Source organism: Castor canadensis, chromosome 5 (assembly GCF_047511655.1).
Source record: "Castor canadensis chromosome 5, mCasCan1.hap1v2, whole genome shotgun sequence".
NCBI classification, from domain to species: Eukaryota; Metazoa; Chordata; class Mammalia; order Rodentia; family Castoridae; genus Castor; species Castor canadensis.
The window spans coordinates 89,786,747-89,799,591 of NC_133390.1; the positions used below are offsets into that span (position 1 = coordinate 89,786,747).

At 38.8% G+C, this 12,845-nt stretch overlaps 1 protein-coding gene across 1 annotated transcript in view; it reads right to left on the reverse strand.

Moving 5' to 3' along the window:
• The window catches only part of Usp13 (ubiquitin specific peptidase 13), a 107,012-nt gene that overhangs the window by 50,336 nt on the left and 43,831 nt on the right, over window positions 1–12,845 (reverse strand). The window contains exons 5-8 of the mRNA XM_074073712.1: window positions 11,225–11,367; window positions 9,355–9,539; window positions 1,662–1,756; window positions 496–683 (exon numbers count right to left, since the gene is read on the reverse strand). Coding sequence (XP_073929813.1) covers window positions 496–683; window positions 1,662–1,756; window positions 9,355–9,539; window positions 11,225–11,367 — 611 coding nt within the window. The remainder of the gene's footprint in view (window positions 1–495; window positions 684–1,661; window positions 1,757–9,354; window positions 9,540–11,224; window positions 11,368–12,845) is intronic.

Genomic DNA, 12,845 nt, shown 5'->3' on the forward strand with positions numbered 1-12,845 from the left:
CACCTCCAAGGAATACCAATGTCAAATTGCTACAGATCCTTATCCAGCAATCCACAGACCAGCACCAGTCTGCAAACCACAGACTGGCAGCAAAAATGGAACTCTTCACTCCTGTAAGAAGCTCTCCTCCCCCAGAGGACAGACACTGGCCAAACAAATCACTGGTTCTCACCAGCCCATCTATAGGAGAGATCTGGCACATTTGATGCAAAGATTAATGATTAATGTATTCTTGGCACATAGGGTGATAGCCTAAAAACAGAAGCCACAATTACTGGAACAAACCTTAGTAGGGTGTTTTTCAGTTTTTAAGCTCTCCTTATCTCACCTGATCCTGTAACACTGTGAGTGTTCCCACCCAGCCTCAGGATAAGAGGTCACTCCACAAACATGCAAAATGTCCCAAGGCACTGAAGATGGGCTTCCCCAGTACACACTGGACTTAGAAAGATGCAGGGCCTTGCTGCAGGCCTATCTGCAGCAGGAGGAACTTACGCTCTCTGGAACTCTGGGATGCTGAAAATGGCCTGCATGACAGAACTGAGATAGCAGCTGTTGCCCAGGTTCTTCAGGCCTGTGTACCCAGGGCCATACATAGGCTTTAGCTTCGTCCCCGACTCCTGGATCACTTCCCACTCACTAACCCTCGGCTTGATGTCATTGTCCCGGAGCCCATTCTCTGTCTGGGGCAAAGTCATTAAAGAAAAACAATTTTAAATGTAATTTCCATCCAAAAATTATGTCCCGTGAATTATTTCTAAAGTTAACGGCTATTTCTGCCATTTTCCCCCAACTGCATGAGGAAATAAACAATCTAGTTAGAAGACATTGAGAGATGGTGATAATGACACAATGATGTGGAGGCAGTTTATGTCACAGAACTGTATGCTTAAAACAGTTAACGTGGCAATTTTATGTTACCCATATTTTATCACCATTTAAACAAAAACATGAAAAAAAATTTTAAACAGAGAAAGAGAAGGAAGGAGATAGAAATAAGAAAGATGGAGAAAAAAGCAAGAAGGCTAAAGGAAGAGGCAGCTCAGCAAGCAAATGGGCAAGGTGGTTTAAGGAAATGCAGAGAAAAGCGAATGAAAAGGTAGGTGTGAGTGCGAACAAGGAGACAGAATAAGAATGTGCACATTTAAAAGCACCTCAAAGGGGAAAACACTGTATATTCATGATAGCAACTTGAAAACACAGTATTAAATCAAGCAAGGCTTTTCCATCGACAGTAATGTGTTAGCTAACTCTATCCAGCTCCCCAGCAGCTCTGCTTCCCTTCCTGAGATTAATTAAAGTGATGTAGGTCACAGGTAATTTTAAAGGTCATCTCCCTGTACCTTCTCCCTTCAGTGAACAAAGAATGATTCATGCAACTATCCATCAAAGGAGACAGATATTTTGCAAGTGAGCCCCAAATAACACAAAATGACAATGTGTTGCCACTGGATTACAACTCGAAAACATCTAAACAGTTAATCAAAGGAAAATGCTAATTAAATTCAAGAAGCAAATGCAACAATTAAAACATAAAACCTATGAAATGAAGATGCAAGTTAAAGGAATTACATACTAAATAAACTAAACAATTCCCTCTCCTTCCCCACCTTCTATTCCCCCAACAGGTTGGGATTAGAGGCAAAAGTAGACCACCTCACCCCATGCATGTGAAGCATATCAATTCCAAAATGCGCTAAATGCTTCGCCAGATGAGGGTCCAGAACAGGTTCCTCTTCTTGAAAAGAATAAACATCTAGGAGGTGAAGAGAAAATAAACACTGAGACCCATAATCAAGTCACTCGATATTCAACATACACTTAATCAGCTCCTACTGCTTGGAATACAGCAGTGAATAAATAACCACCTCATAACATCTAACTAGAATAAAGATGATAAACAATAACCATAATAAACAGGTATATTTTAAAATATAGACTTTTTGAAATGTCTTTTAACATTTAAGAGAAAATTGTCTAAAACAAGAAAAAATAAGAACAGTAACTTATGTTAAAGTAATTTAAAAGGAATGAATATAAGTGCCTAACATTTGATTTTTCTAACCAAAACCTCTGGGGGGGGACAGAGAACACACAGGTCCTGAGGTCAGTTGAATAGCTATTGGGCCCGAACAGCATTCTGCCTGTGGAACCCTCTATCTTGTCAGATCTTCCACTTCCCCTTTCCTCACCCCTTCTTTCCTGTATCAGGGGCCACACATCACAGAACTAGTGAGAGATCTGTGTACACCTAGTGCTTCAGCAACATGCTCACTTCACAGCCCACATGGGAACTGAGGGTGAGGATAATCAGGAGACTCCAGGCACCCTGGACCCTGCATCACAGACACTCATGCTAGGAAGCTCTGTGCTAGACAGAGGGCTTCTCTCCTCAGGATAGTAATATCACACCTGTCGACATCACGCTTTAAACTGAGCTTCTCAAGTGCAGAGAATGGAAGAAGTTGCCATCACTGGGGTTCTTTGGAAATACAGAATCCAGACCCCAGCACAGACCTACCAAATCGGAGCCTATGTTTCCCCAAGACCACCAGGGACACAGCAAGGTTTTGAAAGCACTGTTTAGAGTTTTCAAAGCCATGGAATCCCCTGCCTTGTCTGTCCTCACACAACAGTGCAATGAGGGAGAGGAACAGACATTGGTGGACCCAACCTGCAGGAAGAAGGGGCTCATAAAGCTTAATTGCTTTTCCTCACTTCTCACAGGTGGCCCAGAGCCCTGTCTGACACCTGCTGAGTCCTCTTCCCTCTACATCAGATTATTCTTTAGACATCTCAGGATACAGAAGGTGAAGCACCATCATCCTAGGCTCATTCTAGCAATGGAGACTCAAAAAACATGTCTTTACCCCTAAATTTAAAAAATAAAGTCTACTACAAGGAAAACAGATACAAAGACATCATTCTTTAAGACAGTAAAAGAAAGGAATTTCCTACTCCTCGAAACATCACCAGTGGGGTTGAGGGGTAGTAAATAATATACGGTAGACGCTTGATGTCTGCAGGTCTATGGCTCCAAGGAGACTGTCACTGAGGAAAAACTGCACATGGTCAGGATGCATAGTGTTCAGAGCTCTATCAGGAATGCTTGATTCATTTTCCCATAACATGACCCAACTTCCGCTAGAGACATGCCACCTTTCAACAAATCTCAATTTTTCATTTTATTGCTCAAATTAAGTTCACTTTTGCCTTGTTTGTGGGATACCATTTGCTTTTTTGGGAGGCAGATTTTCACAAAATTAAGGACAGGGAAACAGCAGATCACACAAGACTAACTAAGAGCTTCTCTGCATCAGCTTAACTGCATAATGTGAGGGCAGGAATTTTAAATTTTTTGGCTTTGAGAGTTCTTTTAACTCTTAAAATTTTATTATTATCTTTTATGGCATGTGGTCGAAACCACATGTAAAAAATCCATGAATAAGGGAAGTTTATAATTTCTATAGTGACCCAAATAGGTGGAAACTCCCTGGTCCCCAAAGGATTTCAGTCTTCCTGTTATTAACAAATTAAACATTGTATAGCTTTCTCTTTTTTTCTACTCCTTTTCCTATATAGTTCTATTTTAACCTATGAAGAGCAAACCTCACTTAGATTTTTTTTTACTTAACTATAATTTGAAGCTCTCAAAAGCAAAATCAAGAAACAAAATTCCCAACCCAATTAAGAAAAAGAGTTCCTAAGAGTTTAAATATATTAAAAAAAAATCTTTAACAATTTGAAACAATACATCAACAATATTCTTAATCTATGACAAGTTACAGAAACTATCAGTCAAGTGCTGGTTGGAAGGTAAACATAGCACTCTCTAAGCACTTTAATTTTGCTTATTGAGACTTAAGACTTTCAACCTCTAAATTATCAGAGCTCTGCTAGAAAACAATAAAACTGCTAGAGTTGCCCACTGTTAGCATTGGCCTAGGATTCTGAAGTAAGTGAAAATCACATAGCCTTCTATGGTTCTCAACTCATTTAGGCTTTTGCCATACTGAGAAAATAACATTTACCATCTCTGATGGTTAAATGCCCAAAGATATGACATGATTTGGTCAGACACTATAGTCATTTCTTACCCGTGACAGAAACAATTTGGTGCGTACCATTTAAAAATGAACTATGACCCTTTGCTTTGACTAAGAATTTATAAGTGATAAAGAATTTTTACAATTGGAAGTGGACTCAGTGGCTGAAATTCTGCCTTAAATGCTTCTCACTGGGAAGCTCTTTTATCTCCAACTGCAGTTTAGCTGAAAAACTACCATAACAAATAACATTGCCTGACAAGTATTACCCACGTGCTTGCCAGCTTGGCCTAAAACCTGGAGCAAGATATGAAGTTCATGAAGGGATCCTCCCCAGAAGTATTTGATAAGTAACTGCATTCATTGTAGAAGTAAATCATGTTTCATTTTAAATTCAATGACAAACTGAACTAGGAGAGCCCCAGGCAGCAATCCATAGAAAAGAAAAGAAAAAAATGTAGAACCTTCATGTAATAAGCATGTTAGAAAATAGTAAAATAATATGTACAATAAAAGTTATATATATATATATATATACATATATATATATATATATATAAGATAGCAACATGAAACCCACCAAATATTGTTCGAAAAAAGGAGAGGGAGCAAGGAGGGAGATAAGCAAATATAATAGAGGAGGTGAACTTGTTCAAAGTACACTGTACGCATTCATGGAATCATCACAATGAAACATCTTTGTACTATTAATATATCCTAATAAAAATAGTAAAAAAAAATAATTAAAGAGGGACTGGAGGTAGAGCTCAGTGGGAGAGTGTGTGCTTAGCATGTGCAAGCTCCTGAATTCAACCCCCAAACAAAAAAGAAAAGAAAAGAATTAGGAGCAGAGATGAAGACTGGGACTAAGATTGGAACCAAAGAACCAAAATGGAGACTAAGAAATTGTGTCAAAATGGTAATAATTTATCTCTGAATGGAAAGATTTCTTGTGCTTCTTTTTTCTATTTTTCCATATTTATTATAATATTACAATTGATTAAATATTTTATAAGTAATTCACACAGATTAAAATTCTCTTGGAATGGTATGCTATTAAGACCAGTGTTCCTCTGGTTGACCTTATTCAGCCACATAGGTCAACTCATTTGCTCATTCATTCATCTATTCATTGTCTTTAACAAATACTTACAGAACACAAAAAATACACAGATTCTAAATGTTAAATAAGATAAGCAGATTCCTGCCCTTATAAGTTTAAAGTCTAATATTTCAAATAGCCTTAGAAGGAATGCTGGTTTGAAGCAAAGGACCTCAACAGACATCTTCTTGGCTAAGGTTCAGTTATATGACTTAAGGGTCTTTTCCTAAGCCCTAGAAAACAGCAGAGAGGCAAAAATGCATTTCAACAAGTTCTTGTGTTAAAAAGAGAAAAGAAACCAGGGAAGCTGGCTTTGTCATCCTGCTCACAGCTCAAGGAGAGAGAAAACTAGAACTCCTGGTCAAACAGCAAAGAAAAAGAAAAGAGAGGCTGAGGGAATGTTCTCCTCAGATTAAGTGCTGACCTGTCCACCTGAACTGTACCTCTCCACCATGAACATATATTTGTGTGCCCATGGGCCATCTGAAGAGAAATGAGAGAATGCTCCAGCAATTGCACTAGAAAAATAAAACACAAAGTGAATGAGATCAGAGGCCAGACAAAAACCTACACTGTAGGTTTCCTGACTATAGTCAGGAAAGGAAACCTGGTAAGAATAAAAAGACATCAATAAAAATTGGAAGGAAAGAAAGAAAAAAATTAATCAAGGAGAATATTATTGTATGTCTTCCTTCACTTGTCAACTCCACAAATATTTACTGAGCATCTACCATGTGCAAGAGCTATGTAAGACACTACACATACAACAGTATATGACAAACATGGCATGCAGGTTACCACCATTAACAGTTATAGGATCCTGTGAAAAGGGCTGGGATGGAACAGCACCAAGCCTACATGGATCTAGGAGGGGCACAAGCCAGATCAAAACTAAAAGGCAGTGAGCCATTGCCTTGATTCCAAATACTCAGGCTGTGAGAAACTTATGCCCAGGTTATGGGTGAATATGACAAAAGAAGGGCCAACCTGAGACAGTACAGAGCTGGCACAGTCAGTGAGACAGGCAGTCTAACAGCTGCTTTGGATATCAGTGGAACACTCTCCTGCAGTCACCCCTGGCACAGACATACTCTCAGATAAATAACTGGCTTCAGTGATAGAATAAAAACATACCCTCTTCTGCCTCCATTTCACCTTATATTCTTTCTGTCAAGAACCAACTCTCTGGTTGTTCAAAACAAATTCTCCTCCCATAAGATAGCTTTTGTTTGTTTGTGTGTGTGGAGACCTGTTTTCTTGTTTTGTTTGCTGCTGTACCCATGGGGACCCATGCAATTGATATGGGGTCTGTTTGTATAACACATACCACCATCCTTGCAAGCCTGGGGGATCACGGCTTCTTTGGAAAACTAAAATCTATGTGGAGACCTCAAGGATGGGAAGGAGTTGCTCACTGAACAGGTACATTCTTATTAGGGAAAAGAAAACAAGGATGACTAGATCATACTATCATTAAACATCTGAAACCAGCACCTTGTTGGATTCCAGGTTCACTAAGCAATTGTCTAAATATAATTCAGCTTCCCACAGCGAAGGAATGTACTGGTCAAGCTGACATAAACATTCCATGTCCCGGCAATTGTGGTTCTCATTATGACCTAAAAAACAAATGCCCTGACTTTGAGATTAATAAATGTGAAAGGCGGATCCCTCTGCAGAGATGCCTTCACCAGAACATTGTCACCAACCCCAGACAGAAAGTGCTCTACCCTCCTGTACCTCAGCATCACAAAAGGTCATCATGGGACACTTATGGAAACTTTATACATGTTTTTATTAATTTATGTGTCCTTTATATAAATAATAAGTTATGGCAAGCAATCTGTTAAAAGAAACAAAGCAGAATTGATGAAACCCATGAACTAATAGATGAAAGGCTAGAAATAGTTATTTTTATTAAAACCAACACTATACAACATATAAAGAATGCAAAACCTGAGCTTTTTTCAAAAATTAACATTATTTCAGCTAAAAGAATTCAAGAATCCTCATCACAGGGTATATGAGCTGCGTTGTTGTTGCCCAGAGTATTATACATTCTATGAGTGAACCAAAAGTACGTATTCAAATGCTTTCAACTACATTATTAGGCAAACCTTAAAAGTTATCCTTCCTAAAGAAAAAAATACATCAATAAAGTTCTCCCTCCTTAACAACAACAAAATCTTAACAACTATGGCAAATATTCTTAATCACTAGAGTTCTTAAAACCCAACAAGAAAAACACCTACACATACACCTACTAGAAAGTCAGCTTAAGAAATTCACAAAAAGAACTAAAAATGGACAAGAATACAATAAAAAATCGTTCAGCCTCACTAGAAAAGCAAATTAAAACAAGATGCCAGACTGGTAAAGGTTTTCAAAAGCTTTAATATCCAAAATTGTCAAGAATTTGTTCAAATGGATATACCCATAGACCGCTGGGAGGAATGTAACTTATGGCAACTGAAAAACTGGGCAACTGAAATTTTTTAAGATTCAACCATTTTTGCCATAGGAATTTATCCTCAAGAAATAATTAGACAAACATCCAAAGATTTGCATGTGTACAAGGATGCTCATCAGAATGGCACAAATGAAAAATGTAACAGCTCAGAGTAGAACAGTGAAATGATCATCAGGGAATCTTAAAGAATATTTAATAACATGGAAAAATATAATGTAAGTGAAAGCAAGAAATAAAACTATATATAGTGTGATCCAATTTTTTCTGAAAATGTAGGGATGAAGGTAAAAATCAATTAAGCCCTTAGAGAGAAGAAAAAAATTGAAAGAAAATACCAAATTTTGTTAACAGTAATTAGTCTGGAAGTGATTTTTAATTTATCTAAGTTTTTCTTCATTTTCTTCATACGTTAGTTACACTGAATGTCTGTTTCTTGTATAATCAAGAGTAAAATATGAAACATTCCTTTCTCAAACTGACAGAAAAGAAGCTTTAGATTTATCCAACTTATAATTTGAAAATTAAAAAAAAGTTTCTGGAAAATTAAAGATGCACAGAATATAATTAACCATTGCCTTCATCATAGATACATTTAAATAGGATCTATTTAAATGGTTTTATACCAGTTGGTTTAACAAAAATATCTGTGCATGATATGATAAGATTTTTAATGGGATCCAAAGCTAAATAATATATAGCCCTGCCGTCAAACAACCGAAAATGCAGAACTAAGACACACATACAAATAGTTAAAGGCATGGTCAAACTGTTCTGAGAACTGGATTTCTAATAACTGATCCTATAAAAACACTACACAAGACTTCATATAAAATAGGAAAATATGAATTACAACATTCTCCTCTTGCAATTTTACCTTAAAAAATTCCTATAATTTTACAGAGGGTCTCTCTGTAACCCTCTAAAAAGCTACAGAGAGGGCCTATCACAACAGGTTCTCAACATCCATTATTAAGTAGTAATATGTGTAGCACTTGCAGCAACCTGACTCCAAATGCATGTCCTGAAGTTGCTCTTGAAATCTTGGAAGATTTAGGATGACACTTGGTTCATGTATAGATTCGTTCATTTTGGGGGAAAATGTTTAGTTCCTGCACTGGGGACACTTGCAACCACTTTTATCTAATGAATAAAAATAAATCCATGAAATTTCCCAACAGGAAAATTCTCCAAAATGTGAAATGAAAGAAATCTAACATGACCTAACTGCAAATCCTCAATCATAAAACAAATGTGAAACTAAACCAGAGTTTGTGTGATATTGAGTGATAAGACATTGGCCCATTAACTCTGAGGTAAGCTAATTCAGACACAGAAAGATAACCAAAAAGAGGGGAAAAGAGAGATAATAAGTATCTTTGTTCTTAAAACATCATTTTAACTTAAAGCAAAGAAGAAATAGAGACTAAAATAAAGTTGGAACGTTGGAAAAGCCTGGGCTGGGTGTTGGTCCAGATCTGTGTTCATTAAATGTTTCTAAGGATGCTTAGATGATGGGTTCCAACAGCCACTGCTCAATATTTAAGTTTCTCATTCTCTTTCATATTTCCCTTTTTCCCTTATAAAATGGTAGAAGAAATTTACTGTGCAAACATGGCCAAAAGCTAGAGAAAGCAGAAAGAAACAGAACTGATTCTAAAGCTGATAGTCCATGTAGGAAGCCACTGCAATCCTTCTAATCCACTGCACATTCCTAAATTCAGCAAAGGTCCACTCACCTGCCCCATCAGGAGTGATGGTTCCCAGCTTCACAGCCAGAGGGTAGCCCATGTCTCTGTAATGCTCTAGAGCATGCCCGTTGCCACCGGAGCTGTCAAAGAACCACTTCCCACACAGGATAGAGCCATCAGTCAGATTCAACCAGAGGTTCTCCCTCAGGTCACACCTGGCACATTTCCAACCACTGGAAAGTCATCAGAGAACAGTCAGAACAGTGGCAGTATAATAAAAAAACCTGACACCCAAGAAAAGAGCACCTCAAACTGGCCAGGAATAACAGAGCCTCCCCCCAAAAAAATTATCATTACTCCTCCGAAAACAGCAGTACCACTCAGTGTCCTGTGCGCCTCCCAGATTAGACCAACTTCTCCCAGCACCTTTAATGGCTTTTACTTTAGGAAACTGGCACATGACATGAAGGACTGGAGAGAGGTCATTTTCTCAATTCCCATAAGCTCTACTGTCCTTGAACAAGTTGCAAACATTGAGGACCTCACTAGAACAGATAAAATTCTAAAGCACTAAGCACACATAGTGAAACTAGCTTCAATAAAACCCTGTGCTATAGTTTGAGTCTGGAGTATCCCTCAAAAGACCATGAGTGAAGGCTTAGTCCCCAACATGGCATTATTGGGAGGTGACAGAATATTTAAGAGATGGGACCTGGTGGGAGGTCTTCCAGTTTTTAGGGACATAACTTCAAAGGAGACATTGAAACCTGGCCCCCTCCTCTGTCTCTCTCCTTGAGTCCCACCATGAGGTTCACAGCTTGCTCCACCATGTGCTCCCCATCCATCATGATGTACCACCTCACCATTGGCTCAAAAGCAATGGGGATGACTGACCATGGAGTGGAGCCTCTAAAACTGTGAGTCAAAGCAACTATTTTCTCTTATTAAGTTGACACGTTAGGTATTTCTTATAGTAACAGAAAGCTGACTAACACGCCCTACTATACCACAAATCAAAATTAATGAGAAAAGAAATCAAACAAACTAAATATCAGATATGGGCTGTGTCAGGTAATTTACAGAAAGCTGCATCACTGAATTCTGGTGAACACTGCTCAGCATCAGTATTATTATCCCCATTTCCACAAAGGGAGAAGATGAGGCCCAGAAGTGACACTCCTTTCTTAAGACCACACAAAACAGAGTGCAGTAGAGCCAGGGTTCAGCCAAATTGGACACATTTCTATTTCATCCACTCTTTCCCTCTAGTATCCGTCTCTGTAAACACACTGGCACCTAGTAGGAGAAGATAATAGAGACCAAAGAGCATTCCTGCTTTAAGTTGGGCCCTCTAGACCAAACTGGGACAAAGATCTGAATGTAAACATCTTGTATGGGATCCTAGGGGAGTGGGGAAGACAGCCAGGAACAGGCAGGAAAGCCAACATAGGTTATGTCAATGAGCAGGTGATCACTACAAGCAGCAGGGCTCAGGCTGAGGATCTACAGGAGAAGGTATCCTACCAGAAGGGGCTGGAAGCTGGGTGCTTATCTATCCTCTCTTCTGCCACTGGTTGAAGGCTATCTCAGGAGAAAAGGAGGAAGCTTTAACCCTGCAGCATCCTACTATCCCATGCATGGCCCAGCTGGCTTCAGCAGGTGGAGAAAGTCCGCAAGCACAGAGCGCTTCTGTGTACAACTGGCAGCTTTGGTGCAGGGAAGGGCTTGGGGTGTGGGCTGCGTACATTCTGCAACCACTACAAAGGTACAGTTTTATGGAGAAGTTTTGATCTCATTATTAATAAAGGACATCTGATAAGAAAATCTCTAACTGCTAATTCAGAGAAGAGGTAGAAAAGCAAGTGTTCCTTTGGCCAGTTTTAGGGGCTGAAGCTCCATTTTGCTATTTGACTCTCACCTGGGAGGAATCCTGACTCCATTATCCAGTTGGGTGAGGTTGTTGGCATATTTAGACACTGGCAATTCATTTTCCCATGTGTCTGGATCCTGTTTTCTGTATGGGGATTTTGAGCTGAGAACTGCATCACAAGCAATTGTTACCTATAAGGCAAACCCACATGGAACACACACACACACACACACACATACACACACCAAAAAAAAAAAAAAAAAGCAGTCTGAGAGAATAGCAACTTCTAGAAAGTGAATTTAAATACAACTTAGCTGAAGAAAATTCAGTTTAGATTCAAGAGCAATATCCTGGTTTCCTGCACTTTTCCTTGGATCTAACTAGATTTTGACAATGATACAAGATAGTAAGGAACCAAACTCAGTTTATGAACTCAAGTTTAGGGGTCAGATTGAAAAATTCCTACCACTTAGCAAGCCGAGTGAAAAGTATGAGGTGAGCAATTTACAAGGGTGAGGTTAGGTACAGAAATGCCCAGGATTTACCCGAGTGGTGTGTTTTCCTCCTAACAAATGTACGCCCAGATATCCAATATCCTCAACTCATCACACGATGGCATGTGGTCAAGGGACCTTGAATGGAATGTACGCAGCATGGTTCCATTTCTTAATCTGGTGCAAATGTGACCCCGGATGGGGATATGCCTAGGTGTCTCTGTGCCAGATCAGTCATCATGAGCAAATCTGTGATGTCCTGCTTGGTACCAACTGACCAGGAGAAAAGGAAGATAGTTGCTACCTGATTAATGCTACAAGCTATGTCTAGCCATCTTTATGATCATACTGTGGTGGAAAGGTTGAAATGGTGCGGCCACTTTGGAAGACAGTTTGGCAGTTCCTCAAACGACTACGTAGAGTTAGTACAGGACCCAGCAGTACTACAAGTAGGAATATACTCAAGCGATATGAAAACAGATGACCACACAAAAACTTGTTTATAGCAATTTTTTATACTAAAATGAAAATGATCCAACTGCCTATCAATGATAAGCAGAATGTAAAATAAAATATAGTATGTTCATACAATATTATTTGGCAGTGAAAGGAAATGGATCACCAATACATGCTACAAGATGAATAAATCTTGAAAATACCAATAACAAAGAAAAGCATATTTTATGATCCTATTGATATGAAATGTCCAGAATAGTTAAATCTATAGAGACAAAAAGTAGATTAGTGATTGCCAGAAGTGAGTGGGAAAGGGGTAGAGTTTCAGGAGAAATGACTAAGGGGTGAGGAGTATTTGGTGAGATAATAAAAAAAAATTCCAAAATTAGATAGTGGTCATCCCAGCTCTAAATAAAACAAAAGCCATTAAATTATTTTAAAATGTTTACGACAAGAAGAAAATTTGTGCTGTACCTCACTAACATCCTATACATTTAGCTAACCATTTTCCCCTGGACAACTAGAAGAGGTTCCCTCAGCTGCCATGGTACTACCATGCAGCCCAAAATCAACTCCTAAGCATCCTCCATCCAAAATATGTTTGGAATCTAACTTTTCTCCATTTCAGCCACCCCAGACCCATCCCAACTACCATCATGGCTCACCCAGAAGTGCACTTTGCCATCTCTCTTCTTCCACTCTTGTCCCCTATTGTCTGC